Here is a 13161-nt window from a genome sequence, read left to right on the forward strand (position 1 = left end):
TGCTCTAAAGGAACAGAAGGAATAGAGAGCTTTTTCTAATGGGCTCATTCCGTTTTGGCTAGGATTCTGTCTCCTTCCAATCTCCAATGACCTGCTTCCTGATATACATCTAATAAAGAAGGACTCTGTTAGGGGTGACTGTCTTCAACGCAGAGTAAGCAAGGATCTAGACCCTCAGAATCACCCCTGCTCAGACTTACAGAGCTCATGCAGGCTTATGTAAATGTATGTAAATCACATGCAGATAGCCTCCTAGTCCCTGTGACTCCTTCCAGTACCTGGAAGAGACCCTTAGGATAACCCTGCTGGAGACAGGAGACTGCACTGTCAGGAAGATGGACAAAATGATCCCCGTGTTAAGTTCTCAGGCAGTCTGTGTACATCCTCAAGCCCTGCAAATTCAGAGATTTTGATCAAGGACATTAAACCGAACAATGAGGCTTACAACAAAAGAGAACAGCTGAGAAAGCCCACTGCTCCCAGCCTCTCAGGGACGCCCATACAACAAGGCAATGGAGCAGAGACCAGACATAGGAGCTCTGTAGAGAGACCCCCCTCTAGGGCTGGGTCTCAAGGGGCTGCATCCAAATCAGCACTCCCCTCCTCAAATTTAGCTTCTCAAAGGTCATCTGCCAGCTTGCTGTAGAAAAACGCTGCCTAAGCTCGCCAGAGTTAACTATGGCTGTATTAGATTTTAAAAGTCAAGTCTGAATGTGCACACAAAAAATCTGCACATGTCTTCTCTAGGGCTTTGTTGGGTTGGATAGCAAAGAAACATATTCAAGAAAGTGCCCTTAAATGCACCACAGGGGTTTCTGGAACTGCATACCAATGCTTTCTAAAGACATCTACTGAAGATGCCAGGCAACTCCCAAAATGAAAAGTTAGTTGCACACTGCGTTTGGTTCGCCCACTATTTTTTTTTTTTCTTTTGCAATATATATTCATGGCCAACATTCAGATTTCATTACAATACAGGATTTCTGGTTTTCTTGAAAGTTCCGTAGAAATAGCCCACTTTAGAGTATGAATCCCACACAGACCAATTTGCTGGAAGTGACCAGGGATCACACCACTTAGCCCCCAGTTAGCTGCAGACACCCATGCTCCCTATTTGGCTTAGAGGCCGAATGCCAGCAATCTTTGATTATTATCCTGTCCTGCTTTTCCTTCTAATAGAGAAATATTTTGCTTTTCCTTGTATGGAAATGGAAGATAGTTCAAAAAGAACGTGAGTTTTTCAAACCCTCTCTGTTAGCTTATCTATTTTACTTGCCTAGCCTCGGCTGGCATCTGAATATTTGATCCTGAAATTAGTATGTCTATCAGGAAATTCAATTTACGATCTCCAGCAAAAATGAAACAAGATGACTACTTATTATTGAGATTACTGTGTAATTAAATTTTTAGGGCATTTCATAGACCTGGTCCTAGGTTGAGCACTTAAATCCGTAATAAACACAAATAGCCCAGAAAGTAGGTCCCACTGTAGCTCAGTTTCCACTTAAGAACACTGGTGTGTGGAGGGTTTCCACAACTTGCCTGTAGTTCAGAAGCCAGTGAAAGGCAGAGCTGATATAAGGTCTACTTCTCTCTCTATAGTCTTGGGTTTTTTGTTGTTGTTGTTGTTGTTTTTTGTCCAATTTTTATCCTTCCTAAGCTGTCTGAGAAAAAAAAAAATCCACATCCAATATCCAGGGAATCCCAGAGAATCTGGTTCGCAACTTGTTTTGCACTGCAAACATCTGATCTGCAGAGAGTACAATGAACCCCAGCTCTGGTCTGAGGGCTGCTGTCCTGGGGAGGAATCAGCAAGACAGAAGTAGCCCAACTCCCTCTTTGGGAAGCTCTCTGATCAATAGTGTTTGCAGAACCCTGGATGTCATTCTACAGTCTTCTCTCATATCCAAGCTCAAATGTCCTAGGAAATGTAATGCCTTGATGTTGGTATAACAGAGCCCGCTGGGTTTAGGTGTTTAGGATCTGGTCTTCTGGCTTCACCGGAAGCTGTGTGGCTGGTTAAGCTCTTGCCTGGCATGTGACTGAAAGGATGCATGAATGTGATGCTGGCGCTGACAGTGATATTTCACCATGTGAAGATGACCTCAAAATGTGATGGCTCTAGGAAGTTATATTTGCTGAAGTGTACGTTGGTAACTGTAACTTTTCTCATTTTGACCCGACTTCATGAGACCTGATTTATCTTCTCTTCCCCACTCCCAGCTTTACTGAGGTATAATTGACAACTAAGATTTGTACATATTTAAAGTGTACAACTTGTTGACTTGAGATTACATATACACTGCAAGATATCAGCACAATCAAACTAACTTATGTATTCATCATCTCACACAGTAACTTTCTTTCCCTTCCTTCCTTCCTTCCTAACATTTTATTTATTTATTTGACAGAGAGAGACACAGCAAGAGAGGGAACACAAGCAGGGGGAGTGGGAGAGGGAGAAACAGACGCCCCACTGAGGAGGGAGCCCAATGCAGGGATCACGACCTGAGCCGAAGGCAGGCGCCCAGTGACTGAGCCACCCAGGTGCCTCTTTCTTTCTTCCCTCCTTCCTCCTTTCCCTTCCTTCCTTCCTTTTTATTCTTTTTGTGGTGACAATATCCCTTTTAACATAGTCAGCCTTGTTAAGGATCAGAGAGGGCCCCATTATCTTCTGTTGTATTGCAATTGATGGGAAGGGTTCCTCGCGGTGATAACACTCAGAAATCATGGATTGGAAAGCTTTGAGAACTGCTGTTCTTTGACTACCAAGAGTCTCCACAATCTCTCCTATAGAATCTAGCTGCTTTATGTCATTGGGATTTGTATTTGTTTCTTAAGTCGGTTCAGCTGTGACTGCCTCATACTCAGTCCACATGACAGGATAAGCTCAAGTGTTCCCTTTCAGGTACTGGGATGAGAAACCCAATGACTTATTCTCGGAAACTCAGGATGCAGGGCTACCTGGAATGCAATGTGGGATGCTGATGCCTCAAAAACAGGCATTTGGGGCTGAACATATAGGAATCCTTTTGGTATTGTGGTCCGTTGCCTTTCGTGTGCAGGTCTGTAAGATGATGGAGGGGAAGTGACGTTCTTGCATTCACACAGGCAGGACCACAAGGTTTGTTACTCCAGAATAAAAGGGAAAGACTTCACTAAGGACTTCATCTCTTCCAGCCTCAGGTTTTGCCTCTTTAAAACAGGGATAAGTATGTCCTCTTTGTAGAACTTCATGTGGGTCTGGAACATTTAAAATGCTTAACATGATGCCACATGGTCATTGTTCCAGGAATGCTGGCTATTAATGGATGGGCTTTGAACTGCATCCCTAAATTCCACTGGGCTAGTGTTCAACCCTGGGTAGGACATGGATCAATAACCTCCTTTAAAATAAACATGCATCCGTATGGCTTAGGGAACAATATTTGCCTTCCCTTGCTTCGTTTTCTCACATCAACACACCTGAGCACCTACGGACACGCACGCTAGAACTCCCTTGCACACGTGTGCACACGCACAGGGTTCCCACTTCATCATTACAGGAAATGCCCAGCGGTGGGGTCGATGTCATCATGTATTAACTCTGGCAAGTTGCAGAGCTATCATTTTTACCCAAGTAGAAAGGCTTCATGATGCATACATCAGAAATTTGTTTCATTTCAGCACTGGGCATTCAGTCTGCTGTGGAAACTTTCTTTCTTTCTTTCTTTCTTTCTTTTTTTAAGATTTTATTTATTTGACAGAGAGAGAGAAATCACAAGTAGGCAGAGAGGCAGGCAGAGAGAGAGAGGGGAGGAAGCAGGCTCCCTGCAGAGCAGAGAGCCAGACGTGGGGCTTGATCCCAGGACCCTGGGGTCAGGACCTGAGCTGAAGGCAGAGGCTTTAACCCACTGAGCCACCCAGGCACCCCTTGTGGAGACTTTCTATACCATTTAAGGCCATGCCTCGGGTGGTTGGAGCTGGAAAAATGGGTCAGCAGAATAAACAATTCTTCTGATCTTTCAAGCTGGAGCCCTGTTATATTGAGGGTATAACTCTGTTTAATGGTGCCCCTTTTTAAAAATAAGAACAGACTGACTTAGCCAAATTGGTAGTCAATGCACAAGGGAAAAGAAAAAGAAAACCAAAACTACTAAATGCTAATACTACTGTTTATAATAACAACAACACAAAATTCAAATGTCAATCAGTACGGAAAGAAGGTAGAACTAAACCCATTAATCAGGATGCCTGCGAGGCTCAGTCCCTTAAGCCTCTACCTTTAGCTAGGGTCATGATCCCAGGGTTCTCAGATCAGATCCCACACTGGGCTCCTTGCTCAGCAGGGAGTCTGCTTCTCCCTCTGCCTGTCACCTCCCCTGCTTGTGAACACTCTCTTGCTCACACTCTCTCTCAAATAAATAAATAAAATCTTAAAAATAAAAGAATAAAACCATATATCCATTTCAGAGAATGTTATGTAATTGCTAAAAAGAATGAGTTTGGTCTCTATGCATTAAAATTGAAGGAACTCCCTATTGATATCTAAAAGCCAATTAAAAATGACGTGTACACCATAACATTTATAGAAAAAGTGTGTACATGACACCATGTATATTACAAATATATACTTATTACATATATATGCATAAAAATGCAAAGTCAAAAAACAGATAATAATCTATAACGGGGTGTCCTCTGGGGAGCTAGGGCACTGAGCTGGCAGTGGCATTATTCAAAATATATTTAACCTTTTCATTAATGTTTATTATTGTTATTATTTTTTGGAATGAATCTCTATTTCCATGTCTCACATGTAACTAAAATATTAAAAATGGAAAGTTACATACATTTTCCTCTATGACAGCAATTAAATTAAATCATTTTTGCAAACCTACAAAACAGAGGAAAAATGTCTTCCAGTCTTCTAGTTCAACTCAACCATTAGCATTTTGAGGCAATGGCTTCCATAATTTGGTTGAAATCATGCTATACTTTTCCATTTAAAACTTTTTCATTCATTAGGGGCTCTGTAGAGTTCTCACCTGGCTCATTTTAATGGGTATAGTATCCCATTTAGTGTATATACTTTGATTTACTGCATTAAATTCTTCCCAGCTTTTTGGTACCATTAAGTATTGCTGGCCCCCACACCTTAAGTATCTTATGAGAGATGCGTTCTGGGAAAGATTAAAGAATCAAAATGGTAGAACACTCTCAACTCTTGTTATGAATGTGAATTCTGATCATGAGGGGTTTTGAGAGGGCTTCTTGGTTAGGAAGGACAGAGATGCGTTGTCCTGAAGGGGTCTGCAATACGTGACAACATCCTCACCCGGCTCAAAACAGCATTGGGGAACCGCAAGAAAGACTGCACCCACCCAATGGTGGTCCTCAGGAGACACCCTCCAAGCCACTTTGAAACTCTCACAGCTCCAGAGAAGACCTAAGGCCAGAACCAAACTCTGAAGCCCCTCTTCCAGAAACGACTAGGGATCAGCAAAGATGTTGTGGTGGTGGAAAAAAAGGAAACAAAACTTCCATTCTCCCTCAACTTACTAAAATAACAGCAAAGTAATCGACCCAAGTCATCCTTGAATGACTGTATTTCACCCCAAATGTTAGTCTGGAGAGATTGGAGGAAAGGGCAGGCATGCTTGACCTGAAAACTCTATTTGCCCCTGTTGTGAAAATTATCTTTTTATAAAAATTATTATTTAAGTCTAGTTGGCCTACAGTATTACATTAGTTTCAGGTGTACAACATGGTGATTTGACATATTCAGGGCTCACCAACAGACTATTTTCAGTAGTCACTGAAAAATATTGTACTGATTCACATGGTTCACTGTAGCAGGTCAGCAGCCACACCGGCAGCCACACGGAGGCTACCGGCAGCCACAGGGAGGCTAACAGGGTTTATGGAAACATACTCCCTGATTAAATGATACTTAAGAGATACAGAGCTAGGGATGAGTTCTTGTAAAGTACTTACCATTTGTATAAGGGTTGACAGTCTTTTTATTTGTCATTACACGTGCTGTGGCATTATTTACCTATGTACACAGAAAACTCAAATGAGCACAAATTCCAGGGCCAGCCCACAGTTCAATTAGTTGCATGCATTATGACTGTGATTACTTATTAAAAAAAAAAAACTAAAATGCATTTTAATTTATAAAAGGCAGTAGGTGCATAACAAAATCATACATTTTTATAATTACATTTACTTCATAACCATTTTAACTTACAAATCATTTCAATAAAGCAATGTCATATCATTTAAAAGTTTAATAAGGAGACAGTAAAAGCAAATTAAAAGGAACTGCATAATTGAAGACTTAAAAGCATGCGTGTACTCCATGGTAACACAGAAACAATAAATATTTTTAAACACAAAATAAAATTCATATGAAGGAACATGCAGTGGAGTAGAAGAGGGGAGAGACAAGGTACAAGGGAACATAAATGTCAAAAAAAAAAAAAGGGACAAACAAGATTTAGCTGTGTGCAACACGTTGGGAGGGAAGGACCATCGGGAGAGCAACATCTAGCATTCAACACTTGAAACAAGAGCCTTCGACATCGCAAGAATTAACAAGATCATTCAAGCTTTAAAGTCACAGCTAACAAAAGGATAAAAGAGAGGGTGCATTGTTTAACACAATATGGAGTTAACGATCTGAGTAAGATGTGCACTGTCATGTCTCAATCCAGTCAGTGCCTCCCAGGCTCGCTTAGAACGTACACTCAATTACAGGCGTACCGGTACCCAAAAAAATAGAGCATCAAGAAAACTTAATACGACAAGTCAAAAAAATACCACGTGGTATATATATGTAGAGAGATAACCAGCACTAGATACGTGAAGCGGCAGATGGACTTCACCACTTACCATTCACCACCATCGCCAGCATGGGTTTGTATACAGTTACCATGGTTACTGAGAGTTTGGTGAGGGGCCTAAGCGTTATCGTCGAGGGGGGGGAAAACGAAAGGCAAAATATGCAACATCTTACTCCAAAGACTAAAGCATTTTTAACTGGTATTTTTTTTTTTTTTTAAGTTTTAACAAATATAACCCTGTGGCCATGTTGAGGGAGATCCAGTGGTAGAAAGAGTAGATTCTGAGTATCCAAATTTGAGCATTTATTTTTATTATTTTTCTTTTTCAGTGAAGAGAGGCCAGATATTTAACAGGAAATCCTGTTCGGTTATTTACTTTATTACTGAAAGAAGGCAAAGGTTCAAACTGGCTTCTTAAACGAAAACAAAACAAACAAAAAAAAAAAAATGAAAGATTCAGTGACAAAGACCTCTCATTTTTTTTTTTTTTAAACAATAAACAGTTTTTCTTCCAAATGCTACTGCTTTCGCCATTTGAGTCAATTTGGACACCACTGTGGATCCCTCGTCAACCCTGCAGTGGAAAGAAAAAGAAAAGGAAAAAAAGAAAAAGGAAAAGAAAAAGAAAAAAAAAGAAAAGAAACTGCTCTGTTTTTTTGTTTTGTTTTGCATACTGTCTCCACTGTTTGGAACCTACTGCACCCGTTGCTCATTAAAACACAGAAAATTAAGGAAAAAAAAATTTTCAGAGTAACCTTTCTTTTGTCTCACTTTTGCCATTCACCTTTCGTCAGTAATAAGAAGAACATAATAAAGTGAAATTAAAAAAAAAAAGTAAGGCCAGTTTTCCTTTTTATATATAAATATAAAAATATATATATATATATAAACAATGAGAAGGGAGTAGGGTCACATACAAGACACGGTGATGCATCTGGAACAACGAATGAGCGTGAAGCAGACATTTATAAAGAAGATGTAAAGGAAAATATTTTGAACATGCACCTCGATTTTACGGCCCTCTACCACGGTGCCGTGTAATTTCTCCCTCGCCCTGTCCGCATCGGCACTATTTTCGAAAGTTACGAAACCAAATCCCTGCATGCAGGAGGGAGAAGGGGAAAACAACATGCACATTATTATTCCAGTCAACGACCACTGTGTAACGTTCTCTCGCTTTAATTTCTATTTCTTGTCCTGGCTTCAGTTCTGTAACATGCAAATTAGAGAAATTATAAGAATACAAAGATGTGCAATAAGTAAGCGACAAATGTGAACAAGATTTTTTTTTTCTGTCACCAGTTAGCTGTAACCCCTGAAGAATTCAAAGAATGATACCAAAAATACCTTTCTAAATGTCACTACAGAAGAAAATAAGTCTAACGGAAAGAAAATGAGATCAAAATAAATTTACAGTGTCTTCACAGAGAAGAAAATGAAATAACGAGGAAAAAAAAAAGGGAACCACTTTCTTGACATGCAAATTAAGAATAAAATAAAATAAAATGTGTGCACGGAATTCAACAATGAATGCCAAAATCTTCTAACATTGCCTACAGAGTCATGCCGTGTGGTCTTAAGAACATCTCTTCTTCATGCAATTTTAGGGTTATTCAGATTTGTCAATTTTACAGCCTTAACTTCTCAAAAATAAAAATTAGAAGCCTAAAAAAAAAAAAGGAAAGACCTTTTTCATAATAAATCTTAACCTCTTTGATCTAATAAACAAAATAATCACATGAAATGAATTGAAATAAACATCAATTGGTTAATAATGCAAAGAGTTCAAGTTGCCTTTTTTTATATCAATACTTCCCCCGCCCCTCAAAAACATATACGCTTCTGAACTAGTCAACTTTCCAGGCTAACTTCATTAACTGAAAAGGGAAACGTATGCATATACCGTGTAACATTCTAAGACATTATCTTGATAGCCACTTGTCAAGTCAACAGTTAGAAAATAAAGGAGCTCAGTTAAGAGACTTATTCGCAGTAACACTCTGGGCTCTACCTCTCTTACTGATAGATAATAAACCCTTTCCTTCACCACTGGCATATTTTGTTTTAATATTTCAGCCTCAAAAAACAACCCCACTAAACGTCACATTGTCAAAAACCACCTTTTTCCTTCACTGACACTGTTCCTAAGAAGAGTACAGAGAATATGACACATTATTTTTAAAACCCCTAAAAATATTTGTACATCTTGTTCAGAAATATACACCAACCTTTTGAAACCATTCCAGTGTAAATTTGCCCAGCTTGTTCTGGCGAAACAATGCAATGTGTCGGGACGCCTATTTGCAACCGGGTAAACTTCAGTAAAGGGGCATGTTGGTTTCTAGCTTAGTTGGGACAGTCTGACATTCAGTCTCACTGATAAGAGAGAGAGTAATTACAAACAACAAGTAGTCAAGCTACTAGTGCTAACCCAACCTCTCGCTACATTGCTGAAGGGATTTCCAAAGCTTGGGGTATTCAGAGAGGTGCTGGCCCAAGGTCTGCCTGAAGAGAGAACTTTCCAAAGTCAACGTGGGCTCATCTATAGGAGATGCCATCCGGGGATGGCTCCAAGCTAAATTAAATGATTATGCTACAGAATTCTATAGAGAAAAAATAAGCAACTTTACTTTGGAGGACTGGACTGAGAAGTCTTTGATAATAGGACCCACTGTGAGGATCTGAGATGAGGATGGGTCTAGATGATTCGACTAGTATAAGACTTTATGCTCCATAACAGAAGAACTTTGTCTCGGACATCGCTTGTGGTATGCCCATGTGAGGTGTCCAAGTAGCCGAACCGGTGAGTTGTGCAGGAACAGCTCTTTAATGGACTGAAGACAGAATTTGAGGGGTTTGCTCCACGAATGGCGCTGACTCTTGGTCAGAGGGTCCCAAACTTGGTTGCCCAGTGAAAGGAAGTGGGGGCCCTAGCATATGAACATTAGGATTCCTGAATGCTGCCATGTGTCTACCCAATCAGAATCTCAGAGTGGAGCCCAGACATCGGTCTGCTGAGAAGGCTACAGTGTGCCCCAGCAGCTGCATTTCCATGGCCTCTCTTATTACCAAGCACCATCAAAGGCAAGTTCCAGTTCATTGTATGAGGTAGACTATTTCATTGCCAATGTCCAATGGGCACCCTATTCAGTGGAGTGAGTTTCGGAGGTGACCATCTGTCTGACATGGTGATTTGGATCTTGGGCGTATAGCCACAGTCTCCTCAAAATCAAACTCTCTAGCACACGCAGAATTTCATACAACCAACAAATAAAGGAAATAAGGCTGCTGGCTGCATCAGGGGCAATTCTCTGACAAGGAAAGCAAAGAAAGTCCACAGTTCGAGTCTTAAAGATGGAAGGCTTGATGACATCATTGCCATCCACAGGCACCAGTCATTAATTAGCACCACAGCCCCATGAAAGGGGACATTTAACTCCCCCACCCAACGTCATCCCAAAGAATCAGATCATTGTGATTCTTTTCTGACCCCAGAGCAAATCACACTGGCCTAAAATCTGCACTGTGGGCATCAGGGAGACATGAAAGTGGAGACAGAAATAGGTTCTGAAATCCCATGTGAAGTTCATAAACCACAAAGCAAGTAGTTCACTACAGCCCCAAATTCTTCCCTGTTTTGAAGTCAGATAACATATATGGATTCTTCTTATTCTTACTCTCATGTTCTGCTACACTTCTCTCTCTTTCTCTCTGTTTTGTTTGTTTTTTTGTTTTTGAGGTCTTCAATATTTCTGATTTCCAGCTGCTGAGATGACTGGTTGAGATTCTAGAAAGTTGAATGCAGAAGTGCTTGCTCCAGACACAGGCCCCAAATATCAAAGGGACTATCCTACCTCTTCCATTGGACAGTCACCCCCTCCCCTTCCACAAGGCAAGAAGGAATATGGCCTCGGGCCAGAAGATCACCGGAATTCTCATCTGAAGCGTGACACCCACTACCTGGCACAAGGCACAATTCCAAGGCACAACGTGGAGTTCTTAAAAACTTTCTGAGTATTTTTATGTCAGCCTTAAGAAGGGGAACGGAAGGAGCACATTCTGGACTTGGCCTGAGAGCTCAGGAGCTGGGTACAATGCTGGATGTGGAACCCTGAACGTTCTAGAACACACAGGATGCACAGGGCATGGCCCGGGTGCTCTTTGTTGCAGGAGATGCACTGCTTCCGGAGCTCACCTCAGCAGAGGGGTGGAGAGTGTTCACTCCCAGGGTCAGTGCCCTTTCTTCACAGAAGCCTTCCCACCCCTAACAGTCTTGGCCTGCCTGCTCGCTCCCTTGCCATAGAGCATAGCCCGTACCCTGACCGTGGCTGGTCTTAGTGGTTCGTCTCCCCCACCACTCAGGAAAGTCTATGAGGACCGCTTCCGTCTCACTGACCATGGATTCACCCATCTTCTTGTCCCAAGGAGGGAACTAGCCCTCACAAATCATCTACTGAATCAAAGGTTAGACAGACTGTCTATTTCCCGGGTATATTAAGAAGTAGCTCTCTCTGGTTGTATCCCCCACATACATCATTTCAGAGTTCAACAACATGTTTTTAAATCTCCTAAAAGGAAAAATGAATGATAGGATCTCTTACCCCTAAATGCTACTAAATTCTCATTTTTGAAGTCGGTTGTGTCTTTTTAAAATGTGGCTTCCCTGTATACTTGCTATCCATGTGCCCAGGAGCTATTTATGGTATATGTTCTCAGGATAACATAGATACTACCTGTATCTTAATAGGGTATGTGCAAACACGCACATGCACGCGCGCGCGCGCGCACACACACACACACACAGACTCACACACCAAACACCCAGAACACACAGCCATGCTCTGTGAGGACTGACTGACCTGCCTCAGGGACCAGCTCCAAAGATAATGACCAGACAGTGAGCTCTGGCTCTGAGGGCCCACATGCTTCCTGGCTGCTTCTCCGGTGCCAAATGATGCACGCGAGGTCGTAACAGTGGTTCAGGTTTCTTAACCATTTAAATGGAAATGTCCCTTTAAATAAGGCCCTTTCCTGCAGAGGATAATGTCAAGTCTGAAAAATATCCCTGGGTGAGTGGCTGTCCCCATTTAGCAGTTCCCCCAAAGGACTGTCTCGAGGACACTCCACTTCACACCGCAACAGTCAGCCCCCAGCACCTGCCAGAACGCCTCTTTCCCAGGGAGCCTACCCACCCAGGCTATTCTTGAAGTCTCCTAATCAAAAGTAAAAAGCAGGTTCACAAAGTCAGTCACTGGATGCGGCAAACTTAAACGGTCTTCACCGCTAAAGCCCTAGAGACAGGCTAATCGTGGCAATGACGGAAGAGGGATTAAAAATAGTTCCTCCATTGTACTTTCAAAATAGCAAATGATATTCTTCTAATGTCCCAAAACAGCTCTCGAAAGGAATTAAACAGCTTTTTCTAACTGGCAAAAGTTACAAAACAAAATATAAAATAAATATAAATTAAAACAAAAAACAAAAAACAAAAAACAAAAAAAACACAACAACCTTTAAAGGCATTAGTGCCACAAACTCAGGATTACAAGAGAGTTGGTCAACATTCCGGGTCATCTAGGATTTTGCCAAGAATGCATCAGGCCTCAGTGAAAAGGATTAGTTAGGCTAGGCACATTTTTCTTTTCTTTTCTTTTTTAAGATTTTATTTTTAAGTCATCTCTACACCCAACGTGGGGCTCGAACTCACAACCCCAAGATCAAGATCACTCTACCAACTGAGCCAGCCAGGCACCCCGGGCATGTTATTTCTTAATGCACTTTGCCTTGCAAGGTATAGAAACAGCTTCTATAATGATTTTTAACTAAGGAGCAGAAAGAAAATGAACTTATATTTCCCCCAGCCTAGAGGTCACACTGCTGATATAAAAATAACTAAAGTATTTGAAATTTGGGGAGAAGACCCCTGCACTGGCAGAACCAGAGAGTATAATAATTTTTTTTTTTTTTTTAAATCTCATGCAGCATATCACGACATCATTTTGGCCACGGAAAGGAAAGTACTAGAATTTTCTTCCCTCACATCAAGCTGTATCATCCTATTTAGGATGGAAAGGGTGCAAACTACCCAAGGAATAATGCATGGGTTTGTGTGCTTCACGGGAAGGAGGTGGTTGCTATGCCCAGGAGGGGTAGCACTTGCTCCCTTAGAGAAAACCGGTTCTTCTCATAAACCCTCTTGGATATGGACTTGTCCCAAATAGCCTACCTGAGGAAAGTTATGGGGCTAAATCCAGTATCTCTCTGTATCTGGTAAGCAATCTGTCCCAATACCCACTTGCACAGTCTGAGGATACAAGGGAGCTTAGAATTCCTG

General features: G+C 41.4%; 1 protein-coding gene across 35 annotated transcripts in view; it reads right to left on the reverse strand.

Moving 5' to 3' along the window:
• The window catches only part of RBFOX1 (RNA binding fox-1 homolog 1), a 1569090-nt gene that overhangs the window by 105063 nt on the left and 1450866 nt on the right, over positions 1–13161 (reverse strand). For 28 of the 35 annotated variants that reach the window (XM_082713148.1, XM_082713127.1, XM_082713136.1 and 25 more), the window contains 2 exons: positions 7833–7925; positions 5977–6037 (listed from right to left, as the gene is read on the reverse strand). In XM_082713148.1, coding sequence (XP_082569274.1) covers positions 5977–6037; positions 7833–7925 — 154 coding nt within the window. The remainder of the gene's footprint in view (positions 1–5976; positions 6038–7832; positions 7926–13161) is intronic. The other 7 variants (XM_082713149.1, XM_082713143.1, XM_082713137.1 and 4 more) reach the window with 1 other exon arrangement.

The sequence above is a fragment of the Mustela nivalis genome, assembly GCF_964662115.1.
Source record: "Mustela nivalis genome assembly, chromosome: 19".
Taxonomy (NCBI): domain Eukaryota; kingdom Metazoa; phylum Chordata; class Mammalia; order Carnivora; family Mustelidae; genus Mustela; species Mustela nivalis.